Source organism: Sebastes fasciatus, chromosome 8, assembly GCF_043250625.1.
Source record: "Sebastes fasciatus isolate fSebFas1 chromosome 8, fSebFas1.pri, whole genome shotgun sequence".
Lineage (NCBI taxonomy): Eukaryota > Metazoa > Chordata > Actinopteri > Perciformes > Sebastidae > Sebastes > Sebastes fasciatus.
In genome coordinates this window covers 24,526,239-24,546,006 of record NC_133802.1, presented here as the reverse complement: position 1 = coordinate 24,546,006, position 19,768 = coordinate 24,526,239, and the positions used below count along the sequence as shown (strand labels likewise).

The following is a 19,768-nucleotide window of genomic DNA, read 5'->3' as shown; positions in this document are numbered from 1 at the left end:
TTTATTGGATTGTTTTCCACTGTTTGGTTAGGTTTTTCTGCACATTTTGTTTACTTGTTGTTGTTTAACTTTTGTTGTATTTTTTTAATTATGTTAGTTTAGATCTTTCTTCCTTTTTTGTTGTAGTTTTTTTCTCCTAGGGTTGGGGGGAGGTCCTTTGTATATAAGCCTTATAAGGCTTCTTGACATCACCTGACACATTTCTTGTTTTGTTTTTTTCACTGACTGGATTTTGTGCAGTTTTATATATGTGCAAATAAATAAATTAAAAATAAATTTAAAAAATCGTATATGTTATTACTGTGTGTTTTGTCAACCTTGAATGTTACCTGTAATTAAATAAATATTATTGTCCAAAATAAATAAGTTTCTGGCTGGATGGAGTTACATGATAGTATTGCTCAACCTATCTTGACTTAGGCTTTTGACAGCTAATTATGCTGCTCCCCTTTTTGACCCCGCCTTCTTCAGAATTGAACCAATCACAACAGCGGATAGGTGGACCGAGAAGAGGAGAGCAGCCAATCACAGCGGCTCCTCTCTGCTATAGCGCATATACAACCAGGCAGACACAATTTGCGTTTCAGTTACAGTCTCTGTCATGTTGGAGTTGCAGCGCGAATAACTGGTGTTAAATACTCCGGTTAAATTGCGTTTTTTTAATCTGTTTTGATGTTTTTTAGTGGGAGCTTTTGATGGTTTTAAAGCCCTAAATAACGGCTGTCAGGAGACTGTGTTGTTGCTGTAGCAACTGAGCTGTAGCGACCTTCAGTTTTAAGGCAACACCAGGATAAACAAAGACTGGTTTTTGTGTGGTTTTGTTTTGTTTTCTTTGCCAGTGACACCTGAACCGAGGATGGGACTCTTTCTGCGCTGTCTCCTGCTGTTGTCTGTCTCCACTTTGTCCTCCTGTCTTGATGTCCAGCGCGGATTCAAACCGTCCGGACTGTCCTTATTCATGAGGCATTCAAACACCGAACAGAAAGCTGCGAACATCGTGAAGAGGGCTCTGCCTGAACTGCTTTTAAATCCAGCCGAGCAGAGCGACAACTGCAAGACTTCGCAAGGATACGACACCAAGTTAGCAAGCAACACCCACCGTGTAAGTTACCTAAACTGTGAGGTCCGGTTACTGGCAATTAAAATGAGGAGATGATGCGCAGGTGCAGCTAAACCAGGTGCACGAATAGGCCCTAATCAGCTATGCTTGTTGTGTTCCTCAGAAACCTAGCTACTGATGGCCATTCAACTGTAAGCCCTGATGCAAAACAGTTACATACAAGAGATATTGCACTGTAGATTCATTTGATACAACAAAAACAAGCATCAAAATGACTTGCAGAGTCTAAGATCTGTCTTTTCCCAACAGCCCTTAAAGGTACCATCTTGCCTTTTACTGCTCTGCCTTTATTTTTTTAATTAACATTTGGTACAGTGAAGCAAAACAGTTAGATACAAGAGATATTGTATTGTAGATCTATTTATCTTGTTGTAGGATACAACAGAAACGTCAAAATGACTTGCATAGTCTTAAGTTCTGTCTTTTCCCAAGAGCCCTTAAAGGTACCATCTTGCCTTTTACTGCTCTACCAAATGTTAATTAAAAAAATAAAGGCACAGTGAAGCAAAACAGTTAGATACAAGAGATATTGCATTGTAAATCTATTTATCTTGTTGTAGGATACAACAGAAACCTCAAAATGACTTGCAGAGTCTTAAGTTCTGTCTTTTCCCAACAGCCCTTAAAGGTACCATCTTGCCTTGATATGCTCTGCACATGATTTGTTTCTTTAATATTTGGTGCAGTGAAATACAGTGGAGCAAAACAGTTAGATACAAGAGATATTGCACTGTAGATTTATTTGATACAACAAAAAACAAGCATCAAAATGACTTGCAGAGTCTTAAGTTCTGTCTTTTCCCAACAGCCCTTAAAGGTACCATCTTTGCCTTTTACTGCTCTGCCATGATTATGATTTGTTTCCTTAACATTTGGTGCAGTGTAATACAGTGAAGTGAAACAGTAACAACGCCTATTTTCCTCATGCTTTAAGACCTACGTAGGCTCCACTAAAACCAGAGTAACCAGACTGGTTTACCATCTTAAATTCTCCATTAATGGCCCATGACTTCTATATCTTCCAAAAGATGCAGCTGTATTCTCTATTTTGAGGATCCCACTTTTACTTCTGTCTGACTGTTGACAGGGAAATTGGCCCAGTGGGATCCATGTGACTGGCTGTGCGGTAGTTATTTTGTAATAGGCCTAATTAAAAGCTGTGTTTGTGTGGTAGTCAAAGCCAAACAGGAACTCTGTAAGGACACAGAGAGACTACAGTGTTGTGTTTTTTTCTATGCACTTAAATCCTGGATAGGAGAGAAGGCTAAATTTGTTCTCACCAGGTGTGTAATGGATTTTTTTTTTAGCACAGACAGTGACAGCATCCAAATTAATGTAGCTTATAAAATATCTACACAACGTTGCATGCAGTGCAGAGTCATTTGCTGCTTATTTTCCTAACTTTGCATTGCAGTTTTTGGAACACTTGGCCCCGGTAATCTAAAGTCGACAGCATTCCTGGAGGCTCAGCTTCAAGGTTTCTGATGCAGGTCCCATCGATACTGGAGCTGCTTATAACATGAGATCTGCCTTTTAACAGTTTGTGAACAATGTTTACATGGTTGAAGAATAATTTGCCACTGAATGGGTTTCAAGACTTTTATATCAGGCAGCTGGATTCTCTGATAAGGAAAGCAAAAGTATTTTTTGTTGGGGCCACACTGGACCTGGTTTGCACAAAACTATTGTAAGATAAGATAAGACATACTTTATTGTCCTGCAGGGTCTTGGGCTCCAAGCCACTGCATCACACAACATACCATATCATACATATCTTTTTAATAATAAAAGGTAATAAAAGACAGTAGTTTCAAATACTAAAACCAGTTGTTCTTTAAAATAATAAAAGATGATAAAAGACATTAGTTTCAAATACTATAAAAAACAGGTATAATCATACCAGATAATAAATAATCAATTTACTTTAAATTTACTGTTTAATATATTAGTTCTCAATAAAATCATATCATATAATACTAGACCTACTTGTTGCTGTTTAATATTTTGATGGACGACGGGAATGATTACATTTTTGCACCGGTTTAGCCGGCAAATTGGCATTTTGAACCGCCTACCTGAAGGCAACACTTCAAATTCTGGGTTCAAAATATGTGTTGGATTGTCCGAGTGAAAGTCTTGATTCTTCTTGACCTCAGTTTTTAACGTGGTATTCAGAAGTCTGTGCTGAGAGCAATTGGCTTGGAGTTTGTCTGGTCTGATAAGTGGTGCTTCAGTTTTTTTACACTTTGTCATCTCTGCTGGACCACATGGTGAGGGGGAAACATGGTGCCAGTCAAAGCAAAAATACAGTCTGGAGGAGAAATCCACAAATAGGAATTTAAACTGCAGTGAAAACCTTTCTTGCCAGCTATACTCAAACTCCCCTCGTATGTGAAACAGTTTCTATACTCATTTTCCACAGTATTGAGACACGGGGTAGCAGCAGCGATTTCTGCACTCTCCTCTGAAAGCGAGTTCACACAAAACATTTATGTTTTAATAATAATCTGAAATTTTATGCCCTCAATATTGTGTCAATTTTCCCTGTGGTATCAAAAATGGTATCAAATATAAATATTTTAAGGTATTGTATTGAAGTTAGAAATTCCTGTATCGTGACAACACTACATGCTGCTCAACTGGTGATTTTTAATATGTTTATTTTTAATGTCCTTCCTCAGTATACCTTCAATGACCTGAGTGGGTCCGTGACGCTTGCCTGGGTTGGAGATGCTTCAGGGGTGAGTGTTATGTTCTCCTCTCTATTTGTGCACCTAACATGTCTCTCATGCAGTGTTGTTCCTTTGTGACTTGTTCCTCTGTGACGTGAGTAACTTGGCCAGATTATTCTGTGACAGCATAGTCTGCCCACAAAGAACCTCGTAGATTACATAATGAGTTCCCTCATTAATGCGCATTAATAAATGATCCACGCTCCACTTTCCTCAAGCTGAACCTTCTCTCCTCTCTCTGGCAGGTCATCCTGGCTTTGACGACTTTTCAGGTGCCCTTCTTCCTGGTAAAACTCGGGCAGTCCAAACTCTACCGAAGGTAAGTCTCACGGTCTCACCTGTTGGAGGAAAAAAAAACAACCTTGTTTGTGTTTGATTTGCATTTAATTTGGTTGCGACCATTTTTCTGCCAGTGAGAACTACGGGAAGTCCTTTGAGGATGTGACCAGTCTCATCAACAACACTTTCATCAGATCAGAGTACGGCATCGCTATCGGGAACTCTGGGAAAGTAAGTCCTCATCAGCAAATGTGGCGCTTCTGTAACATGTGTACCTGCTGTAAAGAATCTTGTTTGGTTTCATCAGTCTAAATTTTGGACTCTGGCTTGTAGGTGATCCTGACAGCAGAAGTGTCTGGAAGTTATGGGTCTCGGATCTTTGTCTCCAGCGACTTTGGAAGGAGTTTCACCCCCCGGGAACTGAGCTTCATCCCCATGATGCAGATCGTATACAACCCTGAGAACTCCAGCGTGCTGCTGGTCCTCAGCAACAGCGTACGTACTGAATGTTAAAAGGATATATATTCTGTTTGGAAAGTGACCAGTTTGGATGTAAGTTAATTAGTCTATATAAACTTGAAAGCTCCAGTTCTGTATGTGAATCTCAGATTAGTAATTAGTAGGGCTGACAATCAATTAAGATATTTAATTGTGATTAATCGCACATTTTTTATCTGTTCAAAATTTACCTTAAAGGGAGATTTGTCAAGTATTTAATACTCTTATCAACATGGGAGTGGGCAAATATGCTGCTTAATGTAAATGTATGTATATATTTATTACTGGAAATCAATTAACAACACAAAACAATGACAAATATTGTCCTGTAACCCTCACAGGTACTGCATTTAGCATAACAAATATGCTCAAATAACATGGCAAATTCAAGTCCAACAGGCAACAACAGCTGTCAGTGTGTCAGTGTGCTGACTTGACTATGACTTACCCCAAACTGCATGTGATTATCATAAAGTGGGCATGTCTGTAAAGGGGAGACTCGTGGGTACCCATAGAACCCATTTTCATTCACATATCTTGATGTCAGAGGTCAAGGGACCCCTTTTGAAAATGGCCATGCCAGTTTTTCCTCACCAAAATTTAGCTTAAGTTTGGAGCGTTATTTAGCTACTTAAGGTACCATCTCTCCTTAGTTGTATGACATGGTTGGTACCAATGGATTCCTTTGGTTTTGTAGTTTCATATGATGCCAGTATCTTCACTCTAGCTTTTAGCTTTTTAGCTACAACCTAAAAATTGCAAGTAGTGTTAATGCGTTAAAGAAATAAGTGAATTTGCGTTAACATGTTATTAACGCGTTAACTTTGACAGCCCTAGTAATTCGTAAATCTGTCATTAATTTAAGAAGGCAAGTGATCTTTTTCATGGTCGTTTATAAACACCATCATCTCACTCCCTCATAGCTAGAAGACTCCTGTTGGTCAATCATTTGTTTGCACAGAGTACATTTATTAACATGGCGGTGGTTGTTAATGTGCAGCTCTACTATAACAAGTCCTGTGTAAACTGTGGCGTCATTGCAGTAGAACCACGAGTTCATCATCTAATAAATCATTTTTTTTTCTGTCCTCAGAATGAACTGTGGCTGTCTGAAGATGTTGGCACCACCTGGAAAGGGATCCACAACAGAGTGTGTCTTGTGAAATGGTAAGAGACGAGACAAATTCATGGTATTAGCACCTTTGTCAGGTGCTCGGCGAACAAACTGATCTCATTCAATATCCCCAAGTGTCATTGAAATATTTCTATTCACGGAGATTAGGGAGGGGTGGAAGATCGGCATTCTTATTGGTCTGTTAGTCATCATCTGTTAGTTCCTCCTATTACAGGTAGTTGAAGACAGACTGGTGATCAAAGAAAAGTATGTTTAACCATGTTTTGACTCCTTCACAGTTATGATAACTAACTCCCTGGCTGATAGTTGTAAGATTTGTAATAACATAAGACAAACATCCATCCATCCATTATCTGTAAACGCTTATCCTAGTCAGGGTCGCGGGGGGGGGGAGGGGAGGAGTGCTGGAGCCGATCCAAGCTGACATTGGGCGAAGGCGTGGTACACCCTGGACCGGTCGCCAGACTATCACAGGGCTGACACATAGAGACAGACAACCATTCACGCTCACATTCACACCTACGGGCAATATAGAGTCAACAATTTACCTGCATGTCTTTGGACTGTGGGAAGAAACAGGAGAACCCGGAGAAAAAGACAAACATGCTCCATGTTTTTCTCCTGAGATGTTTATTGTTGCTCCACCTTTGCAAAATAGGCGGTAAAAAAGCATTGTAGTTCAATTAGTGACTGTTTGATTAGCCCCGTTGTTGTTTGACTAGCCCTGTGGTGGCCAAGCCCTCGTTGAACTCTTGTTGTTTTTAGAGGCACTTCCTGGTATATATTGCTTAAGGCCCAGAAACGCCAAGTGGACATTAAAGAGATTAAGGCGATGAAGGCAGACTGTTGCATCGCCTCTGTCTTGGCTGACAAGTTGCATTTGAACACACTGCAAAGACTACAGCCGAAGGCCAGTTACCACGTACGTTCTGCGCCTGCCTGAGAGGAAATAACTCTCCTCACCAGCAGGCGGCGGTAGTCTGTATTCGTCATTCAAAACGGGAAACCTGAAGACCGAGGACGGCGGCTATACAAGCCGTTGTTATGATACGTACATGAAACCAAGCGCTGTCTGCTGACCATTTTCACACCACGCTCACTCACCACTTAGCTTCATTCTAGACGGGCCATGTCGTTGTGAAAATATCCGTGTATTTGAATCGGTCAGATTAGAGGAAGATGAAAAATGAGAAGAGCCCTCTGTGCGTGCACTCTTGACTTCACTCGTTGGCTTGCTTTCCTCACTTCCATTTCTCTTCTTGTGCACTGATAAGTTTAAGCTGAACAGCCAATCAGAGTGACTTTTCTCACTGACGGGCACCGCTGCCGATTGAACATGCTAAATCGTCCAAAAAAACTGACATGGGCAGACTACAGCAGACGGTGCGGGACACAACGCAAAAACTAAGCCGACGGACGCCCACCGACAGCCCGAAACTGTCCGATGGCTGACCGTCTTTTTAGTCACCTTTTTAAAGTTGTGTTTTCTAGGTCACTGTGTCTGAGAGCGCTGTATGTACTGATAATATACATAACCTTTTATTACTTTCCAAAAGACGTTGATCTGAACAAGCTCCAGGAAAACTGGGTCATTCTCAACTGGGGCAGGAGCTTTCTGAAGTCAAAGCAAAACACTTGCTGTACAAAGACAGTAAATACTTAGGGAAAGGCACGGCTGTATGCAGGTTGCCCTTGATAAGCTGTGGAATGTGCTGCTTACTTTCACAATGAAGCTAAACCTGTTATGGGAATAGATGAAAAGTGCATAAAGATTCCTGGATGAGACCTGATTTCTTCCATCCTGTTTTTAGTTGTTTATTGAGATGTAAGCTCACCGAGAGTCGTCGCATCCTTATCAACAAAGCAGCCTATATTTATATTATTATATTTAATACATCTATATTTTGTTCGTCCTTGACTCTGTGGACTTAAATGTGTGTCTCTGCTTATCTGTAATTCTTGGTGCTTTCCAATCTGATTCTAGGGGAAGGAAAAATTCCATCTTCTTTTCGGGCAGCCACAATGGATCCTGCAGTAAGTGATGCCTTCTCTACGTAAAACCTGAAATGAAAAATTAGCATGTGCAGCTTTTGTGTACAAGTACGTGAGGAGCAGCACATGGACATGTCTTTTAAATGTTCTCCAGACAGTTTCAAAGATTAAGTGTCTACATGTTTTTATTGAAACCATTGATTAACTGGATTTGGATTGGATTATGAATAAAAATTGTAATGACAAATGGTATCAATATTTTCATGATTTAGTCTCATATTCCTCTTAAATGCTATATGAAACTATTAGTTTCTAAGTTGTCCTATGTTTTTTCTCCAGGTGATCGGGGAATGCTGGACCTGAGGAGGACGACAGACTACGGTAAAACCTTCAAGACTGTCGCCAGTAAGATCTACTCCTTCGGCCTGGGTGGACGCTTCCTCTTTGCCTCCGTAATGACAGGAAAGGTCAGTATACAGTAGATCCAAATCACCAGCAGATACAGAAAGATCAGGCATCCAGAGGCAACATATTGATGGATTAGACCTTTGTGTTTGTAAGAAAATGCTTCAGTCTACCCAGTTTGAAATACGGTATCTCTGGGTCTGAGAAGTGAAGCCAATGCTGAAGTGCCTTAAACCTGCATTCTTTCTAATAGACAGCAGGGGGCGACTCCTCTGGTTGCAAAAAGGAGTCTATGAGAAAATGAGCCTACTTCTCACTTGATTTATTACCTCAGTAAACATTGTAAACATGAGTTTATGGTCTCAATTGCTAGTTTCAAGTCTTCTTCAATACAGCATGATGTTCATTTAGTAAATTATGGTCCCATTTAGAGTCAAATAGACCATAAAGCAGGGTATACTTTAGGGCGGGGCTACCTTGTGATTGACGGGTCGCCCCCCCAGAGTCGTATCTGTCGTCAGACCAATAGCCGATGGGTTCCGAGATTGATTTGCACGAGGTAATTACTCTCCAAACTGCTCCTTTTCTCATATTTCTTTCTTTCTGTCCTTGTCCCTATTTTTCTGCAGGGCACTCTGAGGATGATCCATGTGTCCGTGGACCACGGTGACACGTGGAACATGGCCCAGCTGCCCCCCGTTGGTCACGAGCAGTTCTACTCCATCCTGGCAGCCAATGATGACATGGTCTTCATGCATGTCGACGAGCCGGGAGGTCAGTCCATACAAAAACATAGCAATGCTGTAATAATATTAAAAAGTAGGAAACACTGTGGAGAATTTAATGTGAAAATATATTTATATTTAATTATTTGAAATGACCAGCTCTGAAACCCTGCCTCTGAATTTTCTCTCCAGTGTGTGTGTGTGAACTAATTTCTTTCTTTTCCACGTCCACAGATACAGGATTTGGCACCATTTATGTATCAGATGACCGGGGCACTGTGTATTCCAAGTCATTGGAGCGCCACCTTTACACCACCACGGGGGGCGATACAGACTTCACTAACGTCACCTCCCTGCGAGGAGTTTTCATCACCAGTATGCTGGCTAAAGGTAGCTCTATTCATGTGCCTGTGGCTTAGATAAAAGAAGAGCAACACATGCCTGGACTCAAATTCCCCTCAGAAAAACATTCACATATGACTTCTCCATTTCATACCGGAGGTAGGGCGTTAAGTCAATATTTAATTAGCTGTTCAGTGTTAGATGTGCTGTCTTTCTGGTGTGGCTGGCTGACACTTCACCATAAATACCACATCACCAGTTAAATCTGAACTCCATCATGTCTGCTGCTCGCTATGTTATCTGTTGAGAAATCTCATGTCTTTTGCCTTATATTTTAACTTCCGCTTTTTCTTAACCTCCAACTCTTCTGTGGTTACATGATTATTGCCAGGGCTTATTCACGCTTACTTGTTATTTTGGGGCAAGTAAATTCAAGCTTTATTTGCACACATTGTTTTTGGATAGGGGTATCAGCTAAATGCTTAATAGGCAGGTCCATTATTTTGAGTTTTTTTATGTCATTATGTAGCTTCCCAGTGGTGTTCCTTATGTATTTAAATCCGAACATTAAAATTTTGGTCTATGTATGTTTTAGCGTATTTTCCCAAGCCCTTCTTAAACATTTTCCCCACGGGATCTGACGTAGGTTTCTGCATGATGAAACCTGCTGCTACATATACAGTGTATATATACATCCCTATAGCCAGTGTATTAACGTTGCATACAGTAATTTAGATGGCGGCCGGCATGCCCCCAGTTTGGAGAAGCAGACAGGAGTTAGACAGCTAAACAATGTACTGCTGTGGACGCCACGTTAGTTTGTATCCGAAAGTCACTCAATAACACAAACGAACTAACCGATCGATCCAGCGGTAGATCAGCAACTCCCACGTTCTGCAAGGTAAAATTACTGTTTTTGTGAATGGAGTCTGGTCTGGTGACTTTGAAGACAACTATATAACGGCTTTAGTTCCCCGTCAGAAAGGGCTGTCTGATGGCGAGGTAAATGCAGCCACTTTAGCTCGCCGTCAGAGAGCCCTTTCAGTCAGGGAACTGAAGCCATTATCCCCCTCTCTTCAAAGCCACCAGACTACATTCACAAAAATAATAATTTTAATAACAGGAGTATACATACAACCCCACTTAAAAAAAAGCTGAACTAACCCTTTCAGTTATTTCCAAACATAGCACAGCTATCTTTGACTCAGCTAGTGCTACAGTAGTGTTCACATTATTCATAACCTTATTGATTAGTTTCATGATTAGCTTACTTTGGTAACCTACGTCACTGCTATAATGGTGCTAAAACATATGATGTCCTTGTCTTGTTGTTCCAGATAACTCTGTGCAGTCTGTGGTGTCCTTCGATCAGGGAGGGGAATGGGTTCCTCTGCGGAAACCGGCCAACACCAAGTGTGATGCTACAGCCAAAGACCCAGACAAGGTAAAGAGAGGAAACTGTACTTTTATTGATGAATTAAGTTTTGATAAACTTACTTTTGGATTGTCAAAAAGGCCCAACATGGTACATTCATCATGGCTGCATTTGTTATATTTCATGTTATTTGTTTCAACTTTCACAGTGTTTGTACTATAAACAGATACCAAATGCGTCTTGTGTTTGTCTCCTATAGTGCAGCCTCCACATCCACGCATCCTACAGCATTGCTATGAGGCTCATCGTCCCCATGCTGCCTCTGTCTGAACCAAACGCCGTGGGTCTCATCTTAGCTCATGGTAATTCTCACTACAGAGCTTTCATACCAGTGTTTAAGAACAATTGTTTTAAAAAAAGTTATGTAATTGGATAAACTAGATGTGTTTCATCATTTCTGTATATCTCATCAGGGAGCGTTGGTGACTCCATCTCAGTGTTGAAGCCTGATGTGTATGTGTCTGATGATGGGGGGTACACCTGGATGAAGGCCCTCAAAGGGCCCCATCACTACGCTATTCTGGACTCTGGAGGGCTGCTGGTGGCCGTGGAGCAAACCCCCAATAAACCTATCAACCAGATCAAGTGAGTTACAGTGAATGGATGAGTTTGTATCGACTGATGCTTGGAGTCTGTTTTTTCTTTATGTGATTTATATGTGTTCTGAATTCAATTTAAATAGCATGCTATACAACTCCCTCTCATACAGTATGTGATTGCTTTACTTTATTGGGGTCGTGCTAATGTTTGTACGTTCTTCGATGTCCTGACAGATTTTCTACTGATGAAGGACAGTGCTGGGGTGTTTACAACTTCACCAAAGACCCCATCTTCTTCACTGGGCTGGCGTCGGAGCCGGGAGCTCGCTCCATGAACGTCAGTATCTGGGGCTACAGTGACGCCATGCTCAGCATGTACTGGGTCTCCACCACCATCGACTTCAGGGAGCTCCTCACCAGAGACTGTGAGTGACACGAGGATATGCTCGATGACAAACTGACTTTGTGTAAATTTAAAGATAATTTGTCAATATCGTGTGATTTGATTTGAGATTTTTATGTAAACAAGAGTCCAAAATATTGATGTGTGTGTGTGTAGGTGGCGACAAGGACTACGTGCAGTGGTTGGCCCACTCTGATGACATCAGTGACCCCAACGACGGTTGCATGCTGGGCTACAAAGAGAAGTTCCTGCGTCTCAGGAAGAGCTCCGTTTGCTGGAACGGACGAGATTACAAGCTCAACACCGTGCCAACCCCGTGTTCGTGCACCCTGGACGACTTCCTGTGGTAAGACGTTCGCTGTGTCCCAAATCCATACTACTGTTCTATAGTATCCTAAGTGTAACAGCGACATCTCTGATTGGTGGAGCTTGCTGTTACTCTGGAAATGTCTGCGCGCCCACGAATAGCTAGTGAGGGTACGGGCTTTTACACGCTCATACGTGCTGCTCCATGGTCTGCTCCCGGGTTTCAAACCGGGCCAACATGGAGACTCATTTGGAAACTTTCTCTTATATTACGAAAACAGTTCACCGAAATGTGTTTCTGAAAACATTTGAGGCGAGAAATAAGCCGTGCAGCTGCTGAATCTGTCTTCATTTTAGATTAGATTAATGCTTAGTTTAGTTTTTTGTGTTTCCAGAGGCGACGAGTCGCCATTCGCGATGGTTTATGGGATGGGTATTTACTTCACTCTTAAAATAATTATGTACACCGTCTTGTACCTTTTTTTCCTTTTTTTCCAATTTTCTTTTTGCTCCGAATCAAATGCTTTATGGTCACGATTCATCTCGTAGCTGGTTGGCTTTGTTCCATGCTTAAAACTGTTTATATAAGGATTTTCTGAAATGTCAGAGGAGTGAATGAATGGGAATTTGACATCCGGAGCCGTTAAAAAAGTGGGCGGTCACTCTTGAGCTCTATATACTGTTTTTGCAGTTAGTATGCAAAAGAAATCAGCATACTTAACTGCCCGATACTAACGGGAAGTGATGCAATCAATCAATCGTGCAATGTCAAACGTCCGTCAACTGAAATTTTGGAATATTGCAGCAGGTTAAACTTAATGCCTTTGTGCATTGCATTGTGGGAGAATATTATCTATCAACAGCTCATTCAAAATTGTACTCTATTTAGCAAGGTGTGATTTGCCGAGGTGGATGGGGGGGTTTACCCCCCTCTGGTCTATATATCCCTGCTTCTGCTGAGTTATTTTTATATCCGGTGTGGACAAACTGTATCCCTCCCTCATAGTGATTAATGCTACTTCTCCAGTAGACCGTATAAAATACCTAAAATAAATAATTGTTTAAGTATATCTGAATAAAGCACTGCAACGTGAGAACAGTCTGTAGTGCAAACAATAAATCAGAAATGTCAGTGACATCTGACACTGGCACAGCTCATACAAAATGGATGCACTTTGAAACATAAAAGACAGTAACTTGAGGAGGAAGAGTCCACATTAAACATGCCAGACTGGTATTGAATAGCGGTGTAAAAGTATCCCGGAAAGGATTTTTCCTTTTAAGTAAAAAATCAATTGTGACTCAAAAAGTACTGAGCCAAACATTTGGTCTCTTATAGTAAATGTAGGTTGTTTCTTCCTCCCTTGCTTACCATCCCGGCATCTTCTGATTCTCTGCAGTGACTTTGGATACTACCGTCAGGAGAACAGCTCGGAGTGCGTGGAGCAGCCGGACCTGAAAGGCAAAGTGCTCGAGTTCTGCCTGTATGGTAAAGAGGAAAAACTGGTGACCAGCGGGTAAGTGAATGTGTTGACTCTTGATTTGCTTCACCTTGTCTGTAATTGTCTAGTCTGCTTGATAATTATCTTCATTTATTGTGTAGTGTGTTGACCAGAGTCTTACCAGAGCAGTGATGGTAATAAAAGGCTCCTTTTGCTGTAATGGCATTGAATAATTTAGATTTCTTTGTAGTCCATTTCCTTATTTACAATATTAAATATATATTAATATTAAAACGGATACTGTGTAAAACACACTGTAGGCCTATATTGTCCGAGGCTGACACCACATTTCATGGTAGAAAGAGTGACAGAGGGGAGAAGCCACGAGAACGAGGAAGTAATTGTCATGCAGAGATCAGTCAAATCAAGCCGACGAGGGCGAGAGTGAGTCTCTTGTTTTCAGTGAGGAAGAGTGAACGATGACCGCAAAAGCAAACAACATTTTTTATGTAAATCATGTTTGCTTCACTGTATACAGACTGACTGAATACAGCTTAAGTTATATATGTATAATTGTGATAATGAGTTAATTAATAACTATAACTTAACTACCGAAAGGACGGGTCCATTATTATTATTTTTGTAGGTCTTTATATCATTCTGGAGCTTCACAGTGGTGCTCCTTATGTATTCAAATTTTGGTCAAAGTATTTACATGTATATGTTTATGGGAATGGAGTCTGGTCTGGTGGCTTTGAAGTCCGCAATATAACGGCTTCAGTTCCACGTCGGAAAGGTGAAACTGTTAACTTTTTTTTTAGGAAAGAAATCTAAAATATGTTTTTCTGCTGCTCCCGTCCACAGCCGCTTTACCCCGCCGCCAGACGGCCCTTTCCAACGGGGAACTGAAGCCGTTATATTGCTCTCTTCAAAGCCTCCAGACCCCATACACAAAAGCACCAATTTTACCTCGCAGAACGCAGGAGTATACATACAACCCCACTTCATAAAACCTCAACTAACACGTTATTTCAAAACTTTGCACAGCTAACTTTAACTCAGCTAGTGGTAGCGTTCACATTATTCATTCCCTTATGAACTGTTTTAGACTCATTTGCTTTTGAAAGAGCCAAAACAAGTGCACTGTTTTTAAAATCTGTCACAGTTGCAAACCTCCAACTAACTATCATACACTTGATGTGTCTTCGGTCCACAGCTACAGGAAAATCCCTGGAGATAAATGTGAGGGAGGAATGAAGCCCGAGCGTCAAGAGATCGACCTCAGTATGAGGTGTGTGAGTGACCTGTTGGCCCCAAAACTCCCTCAGGTCAGTAACTCAGTGCCTACTTCTGGAAAATGTTATGAATATAGATTCTTTCATGCTGTACGTTTCCCCACAGTTAATCTACTCCTGCAACACTTTTACCTACTTTTTTGTCTGCTGTTATTTTTTACAGATAAACATTTTAGATAGTCCTAATCCTACGTCCAAGTCTGTACCCATTGTGATAACAGTCATCGTCATCGTACTGCTCGGCATTGCAGCCGGAGTCATCTTCGTCAAGAAATACGTCTGTGGTGGCAGGTTAGTGTATCTTTCCACACATACAGTATGTTTAGTCCATTTCATTACCAAAACCTGTCTACAGGATCGCAAACTGTATCTTTGTAATTGAGTCGGCACTTTCCTTTTACTGTCCTTCATTGTGTTTCCTGATGATTTGAAGTGAACCTGCTAATATTTTGAATGTGCCCTGCAGGTTCTTGGTTCACAGGTACTCGGTGCTGCAGCAGCATGCCGAGGACTCTGCTGTTGTGGGGATGGACGACCCCCTGGAGACCAACCACACTCCAAACGGCAAGATAGAGTTCCACGACGACTCAGATGAGGTACGGTGGATACCTTTTCCTCCCTCACACTCAGGCTAAGATAGAAACATTGGTACCAGATTTTTCTTCGAAGACCGGGCCATTGTTTTTTGCAGTGGAACCAATAACCTACTGTATGTATGTATTTTTGAAACTTGTTGATTGCTTGATATCATGCAGAAATTCAGAGAACTAAAGGCGTTAGATGTAGAAAACCAGACCAAAAATATTTTGCAAGACACTTTAATGCTTAAGACAAATAACCTGAATCATTGATAAGAACAACGGAGAATAATTGCGACTAGGGCGGCAACTAAAGAGTATTTTCATTGTTGATTGGTCCATCAAATGTCAGAAAATGACGCCCTCAAATGCCTTGTTTTGTCCACAACTCAAAGACATTCAGTTTACTGTCACAGAGGAGTAAAGAAACCAGAAAATACTCACATTTAAGAAGCTGCAATCAGAGAATTTAGTCTTTTTCTTAGAAAATTAGTCAAAACGATTAATCCATTTCCAAAAAAGTTGACAACGAATCGATTAATCGTTGCAGGTCTAATTGCTACTGTTAAATTAACCCTAGGAAGTGTGGTTTTGCTTTGGTTTACTGATGTAGAAAGAAAACCTTTGCATGTCATGGACGTCATTTATCACCCTGTTCAGTGTTAAACATTAAGGACACTACAGAGATGAAGCCCTGATGTCCCACTGAGCACTCCTACTGTACAGGCTGCTGCTGACAGCTGAACTTGTCTTATATAAGTAGTGGAGGTGTAGAAGGGAAGAGAACAACACAATAATGATGACATATTAAATGATGTTCATTCTCTTAAAGCCTTTGAGCACCCACACAGGTGTTTTCAGTTATTCTGTCTGATTAGACCTCTGCTCAGGTTGAGAGTGGGCCGCAGCTTTGATGAGAATCTATTAGGTCACAAATCTTCATCTACCAATAAGAGTGACAAAGGTGTAATATGTCCCACCCTAACAGGTTCAACAAAGCTAACAGGAGACTGTCAGTGTTAGTTACAGTCTGTACACGCCCACGCTGTCCTGAGAAGAGGTCTAATCAACCAGATTAACTGAAAATACCTGTGTGGGTGTTCAGAGGCTTTAAAGTGACCATCGGGTACAGCTGAAAAACGTTTCAGTGCTCCCTGGTGGACAAACAATGTAATGACATTGCTTCTAAATTACGTCAAACAAACCTTTGGCTTTTCTGTACTGCAATATCGTGTTACTTATCAGCCGACATACACACCATTACCAAATTACCTATGATCAGCTATTGTTAGCCGATACATCATAACCAGACAATCAGTCAGAATCAAGACTCCTTCAAGGGAGGGGGACGGTCATGTTTGGCAGCTTTGCTTTTTTTTTTTTGCATTTTAAGAAATTGCACAGTTACACAGCATATGACAAGTAGAATAAAATAAAAATCTAAATAAAATGGAATAAAATAAAAAGCTTTGCGGATTTGCTTTTTTAAATTAGCCTTTTAAGTAATTCCATAGTTACAGAGCATATGGCAACATAGAATAGAATAAAAATAGAAATAGAATAAAATAAAATATAAATAATGAGATCTGTTTTTTTAATTTGCATTTTAAGAAATTAGATGGTTGCTGAGCATACGACAAAATAGAATGAAATAAAAACAAAAAAGCTTTGCAAGATTTTTCTTTTTTTATTTGCATTTTAAGAAATGACAGTTACAGAGCATACGATAGAATAAAATATACATATAAATAAAATGGAACAAAATAAAAATGAAATGGAATAAAATCAAATCAAAAGCTTTGCAGGTTTGCTTTTTTAAATTAGCATTTTAAGAAATTACGTAGTCACAGAGCATACGACAAAATAGAATAAGACAAAAATGAAATGGAATAAAATAAATGGCTTTTGCACTCCACATTTTGTCTACCTTCTGTTCTGCAATTTGTCCAAATGTTAAAGTAGGTCAAAGCGCTGTAGCTTAAAGCATGATTTTATATTATTGCTACAAAGTTATGACCTTAACATGAATTCACCTACAACACGGCCACTTGACTAACCCAGTTAGGCTCATGTGTAAACATAACCAGGATGGAGTGTCTTTGAGTTAGGCTCATGTGTAAACATAACCATGATGGAGTGTCTTTGAGTTAGGCTCATGTGTAAACATAACCATCATGGTTTCATGTTTGCTCCCCTGTGTTGCTTCTGGCTTCATCGTTATGTCTTTCTCTTGTCTTTCCACAGGACCTGCTGGAATAGCAGGATCAGCAGGTTTCCAGTTCACCCCGCGGCCGGCCGCTGCTCCTTCACTCTATCTGTCTCCAGCTACTTCTTCCTTTCACCTTCTAGTATGAACGTTGGCCTCAGCTACCAGACGAAGAGTCTGCGTCACTCTGCTGTCATCTACGAAGTATAATGAATGTACGGAGGCCTCCTGGGACTAACGCCACAAGTTGAGGATGAAGGAGGTGTTGTAGTGTTGTGCTTCAGTTATTGATTCTGTTGAGTTTGAGTCTCCAACTTATTTATTTCAGGGAATGAAGAACTGGTGAGGTACTTTTGAACTGCTGACAGAGTAAAGGGTTTCAAAGCAAAGCTAGTTGTATAAATCCACCACCATTGCATTACGGGTCCTGCCTCTCCCGTCTCCCATGGGAGTGCTCCCTGGAAGTACTTCTCACTTCTGTCGAAGATCTGTGTCCTTGTTCTCATGCACTTGTACATAAACCTGTTTTTCCTTTGCCATTTTTCACGTGGTATCAATCTGGTAGGTGTTTTAAAAAAGGTTAATAACTCTCCCAAACCACTTGAGTCTTAATCCCTGCTTTTAACAAAGTATTTGTCGGTCATAAAGTGTGCCCCGGACGGCCAAGAAGAGTATGTAAATGTGAAGTTTCTCTCTCTGGGCACTGATTTGTGAAATCCCCTGTTGTGGTCTGTATTTGGAATACAAGCCAGCCTACTTTTACTCCATGGCATTTACAACCACGGTTGAAGTAATAAGACTAGGTTTGATAGCAATAACAATATCTAGATTCAGTAAATTGTCCGTGCACGTTAAATAATCCTATTTGATGAATGGAGATGTCATTACGCGTCAGTGTACAGGGTGGTAAAGTGTGTCTGTTTCAAGACAGGATTTGATGTATGTGTGCAGTTCAAACTGCCTAAAGCACAAGGTCCTTTGTACGCTAACAGTTTGTAGTTTTTTCCTAAATGTGACCTAATGATTAACGTGATAAGGCTGTAATAATCACATACATAAGTCATGTTTATAATCATTCGAGCAGTTTTTTGTACTAACGAACTTTTGAACTCGTGTAACAAATTGCGGTTCAGAAATGACATGAATAATTATAGTTTGATAGTAAATATCTGCAGATATTTTTTACATCACATAACCGAGTACATTGATGTGATTTGGTGACAGAAGCATAGGGAGCAATAAGAAAAGAAATCATGTAAATGTTGTACAGCATGATTATTAACACTGTAGCCTATTAGAGTTAACAGACGTGGTTGTTGGACTACTTTTTTTTTATTGGTATTTGCATCTGAGGTGGAGCAAATTTACTAAATTAACAGGGTTATTGAAAGCTTCTCATTTCACGGTAAACTGCTGTTTGTTCTTTTTTAATCATCCTGGTACTGCTGTCATTTTCTAAGCTAAACTGGAGTCAAGTCTTGCAGGGTTTTCTTTTTTCTTCTTTTAAACATTTGTTGCACAATAATTTGTCTGTCTTGTGTTGAATATGTTGCTTTCATGCAGGTTTTATTTATTTGTGACTTGCAGGTTCAGTGTGCAGTAAATTGGATGTGGTTATACAAAGTGCCTGGTGTGAGGATACGATGCGAGGCCCTCCCAGCATCTATTTACTGATGATTATTTATATCTACTAGTGTGTAACCAGTTCCATCCAGTCTGTCAGTGACACCCCGAAGTTGCACTTGTTGCCTAAGATGAATCCACGAGCAGTTATGGATGTGTGTGTGTTTCATACAAGCTCCCATTGAACTGCATGTTATCTCTCAATATTTAAATGCACAGAGCTTTGTAAAGAAAGTAGCCTACAATAACCTGGTTATGCTCTCTTCCATGATACATCATTCTGAGTGAAACTTTGACGAGAGTGGATACAGGGTTATTATGTAGCTGCTATACACTGGGAGACTCTTGGTGAGTTATTTTATGATGGTTTATTGCATTAAGTGAAGGTAACACATTTTTCTTACGTTTTAAAACTGCTGTATAAATTAATGAGTCATTGTGATGGTTCTGTAAATATACAAGGTCACATCTTTGTATCTGCTATGTTTCTCTCCTGTATATTTGAGGCAATTTTCTTTGGGTTTGCCAATAAATTCATATGTTCCTCTATTTCTGTCAAACGATTTTTATTTTACAGCATTGCAAAAATATGTTGTTTACAAAGGGATCAGTTAACCAAAAACACATTCTGGTTGTGGGATGGCTGCTACAAGCAGGTTGAGATAATCTTTAAAGGGATGGTCGGGTGTTTTGAAGTGGGGTTGTATGAGCTA

General features: G+C 40.4%; 1 protein-coding gene across 1 annotated transcript; it reads left to right on the top strand.

The window, feature by feature from the left end:
* The first annotated feature begins 523 nt into the window (after window positions 1-523).
* sort1b (sortilin 1b) lies at window positions 524-19,604 on the top strand. Its single transcript, XM_074644544.1, has 20 exons — window positions 524-1,102; window positions 3,802-3,861; window positions 4,098-4,171; window positions 4,266-4,362; window positions 4,465-4,626; window positions 5,723-5,796; window positions 7,749-7,798; window positions 8,096-8,223; window positions 8,791-8,935; window positions 9,121-9,276; window positions 10,566-10,672; window positions 10,863-10,965; window positions 11,077-11,248; window positions 11,437-11,627; window positions 11,762-11,951; window positions 13,312-13,428; window positions 14,570-14,681; window positions 14,812-14,939; window positions 15,115-15,244; window positions 17,471-19,604. The coding sequence occupies exons 1-20, from the start codon at window positions 857-859 to the stop codon at window positions 17,483-17,485; spliced, it is 2,457 nt and encodes an 818-aa protein (XP_074500645.1). The 5' UTR covers window positions 524-856; the 3' UTR covers window positions 17,486-19,604.
* The last annotated feature ends 164 nt before the right edge of the window (window positions 19,605-19,768 follow it).

What these genes read in the sequence shown, in the direction of transcription:
- sort1b (XM_074644544.1), top strand. Translation starts at nt 857, where the DNA reads ATGGGACTCTTTCTGCGCTGTCTCCTGCTGTTGTCTGTCTCCACTTTG. An exon ending in CTATCGGGAACTCTGGGAAA is followed by an intron (nt 4,363 to 4,464) that starts GTAAGTCCTCAT and finishes TCTGGCTTGTAG; the next exon opens with GTGATCCTGACAGCAGAAGT. An exon ending in TGCTGGTCCTCAGCAACAGC is followed by an intron (nt 4,627 to 5,722) that starts GTACGTACTGAA and finishes TTCTGTCCTCAG; the next exon opens with AATGAACTGTGGCTGTCTGA.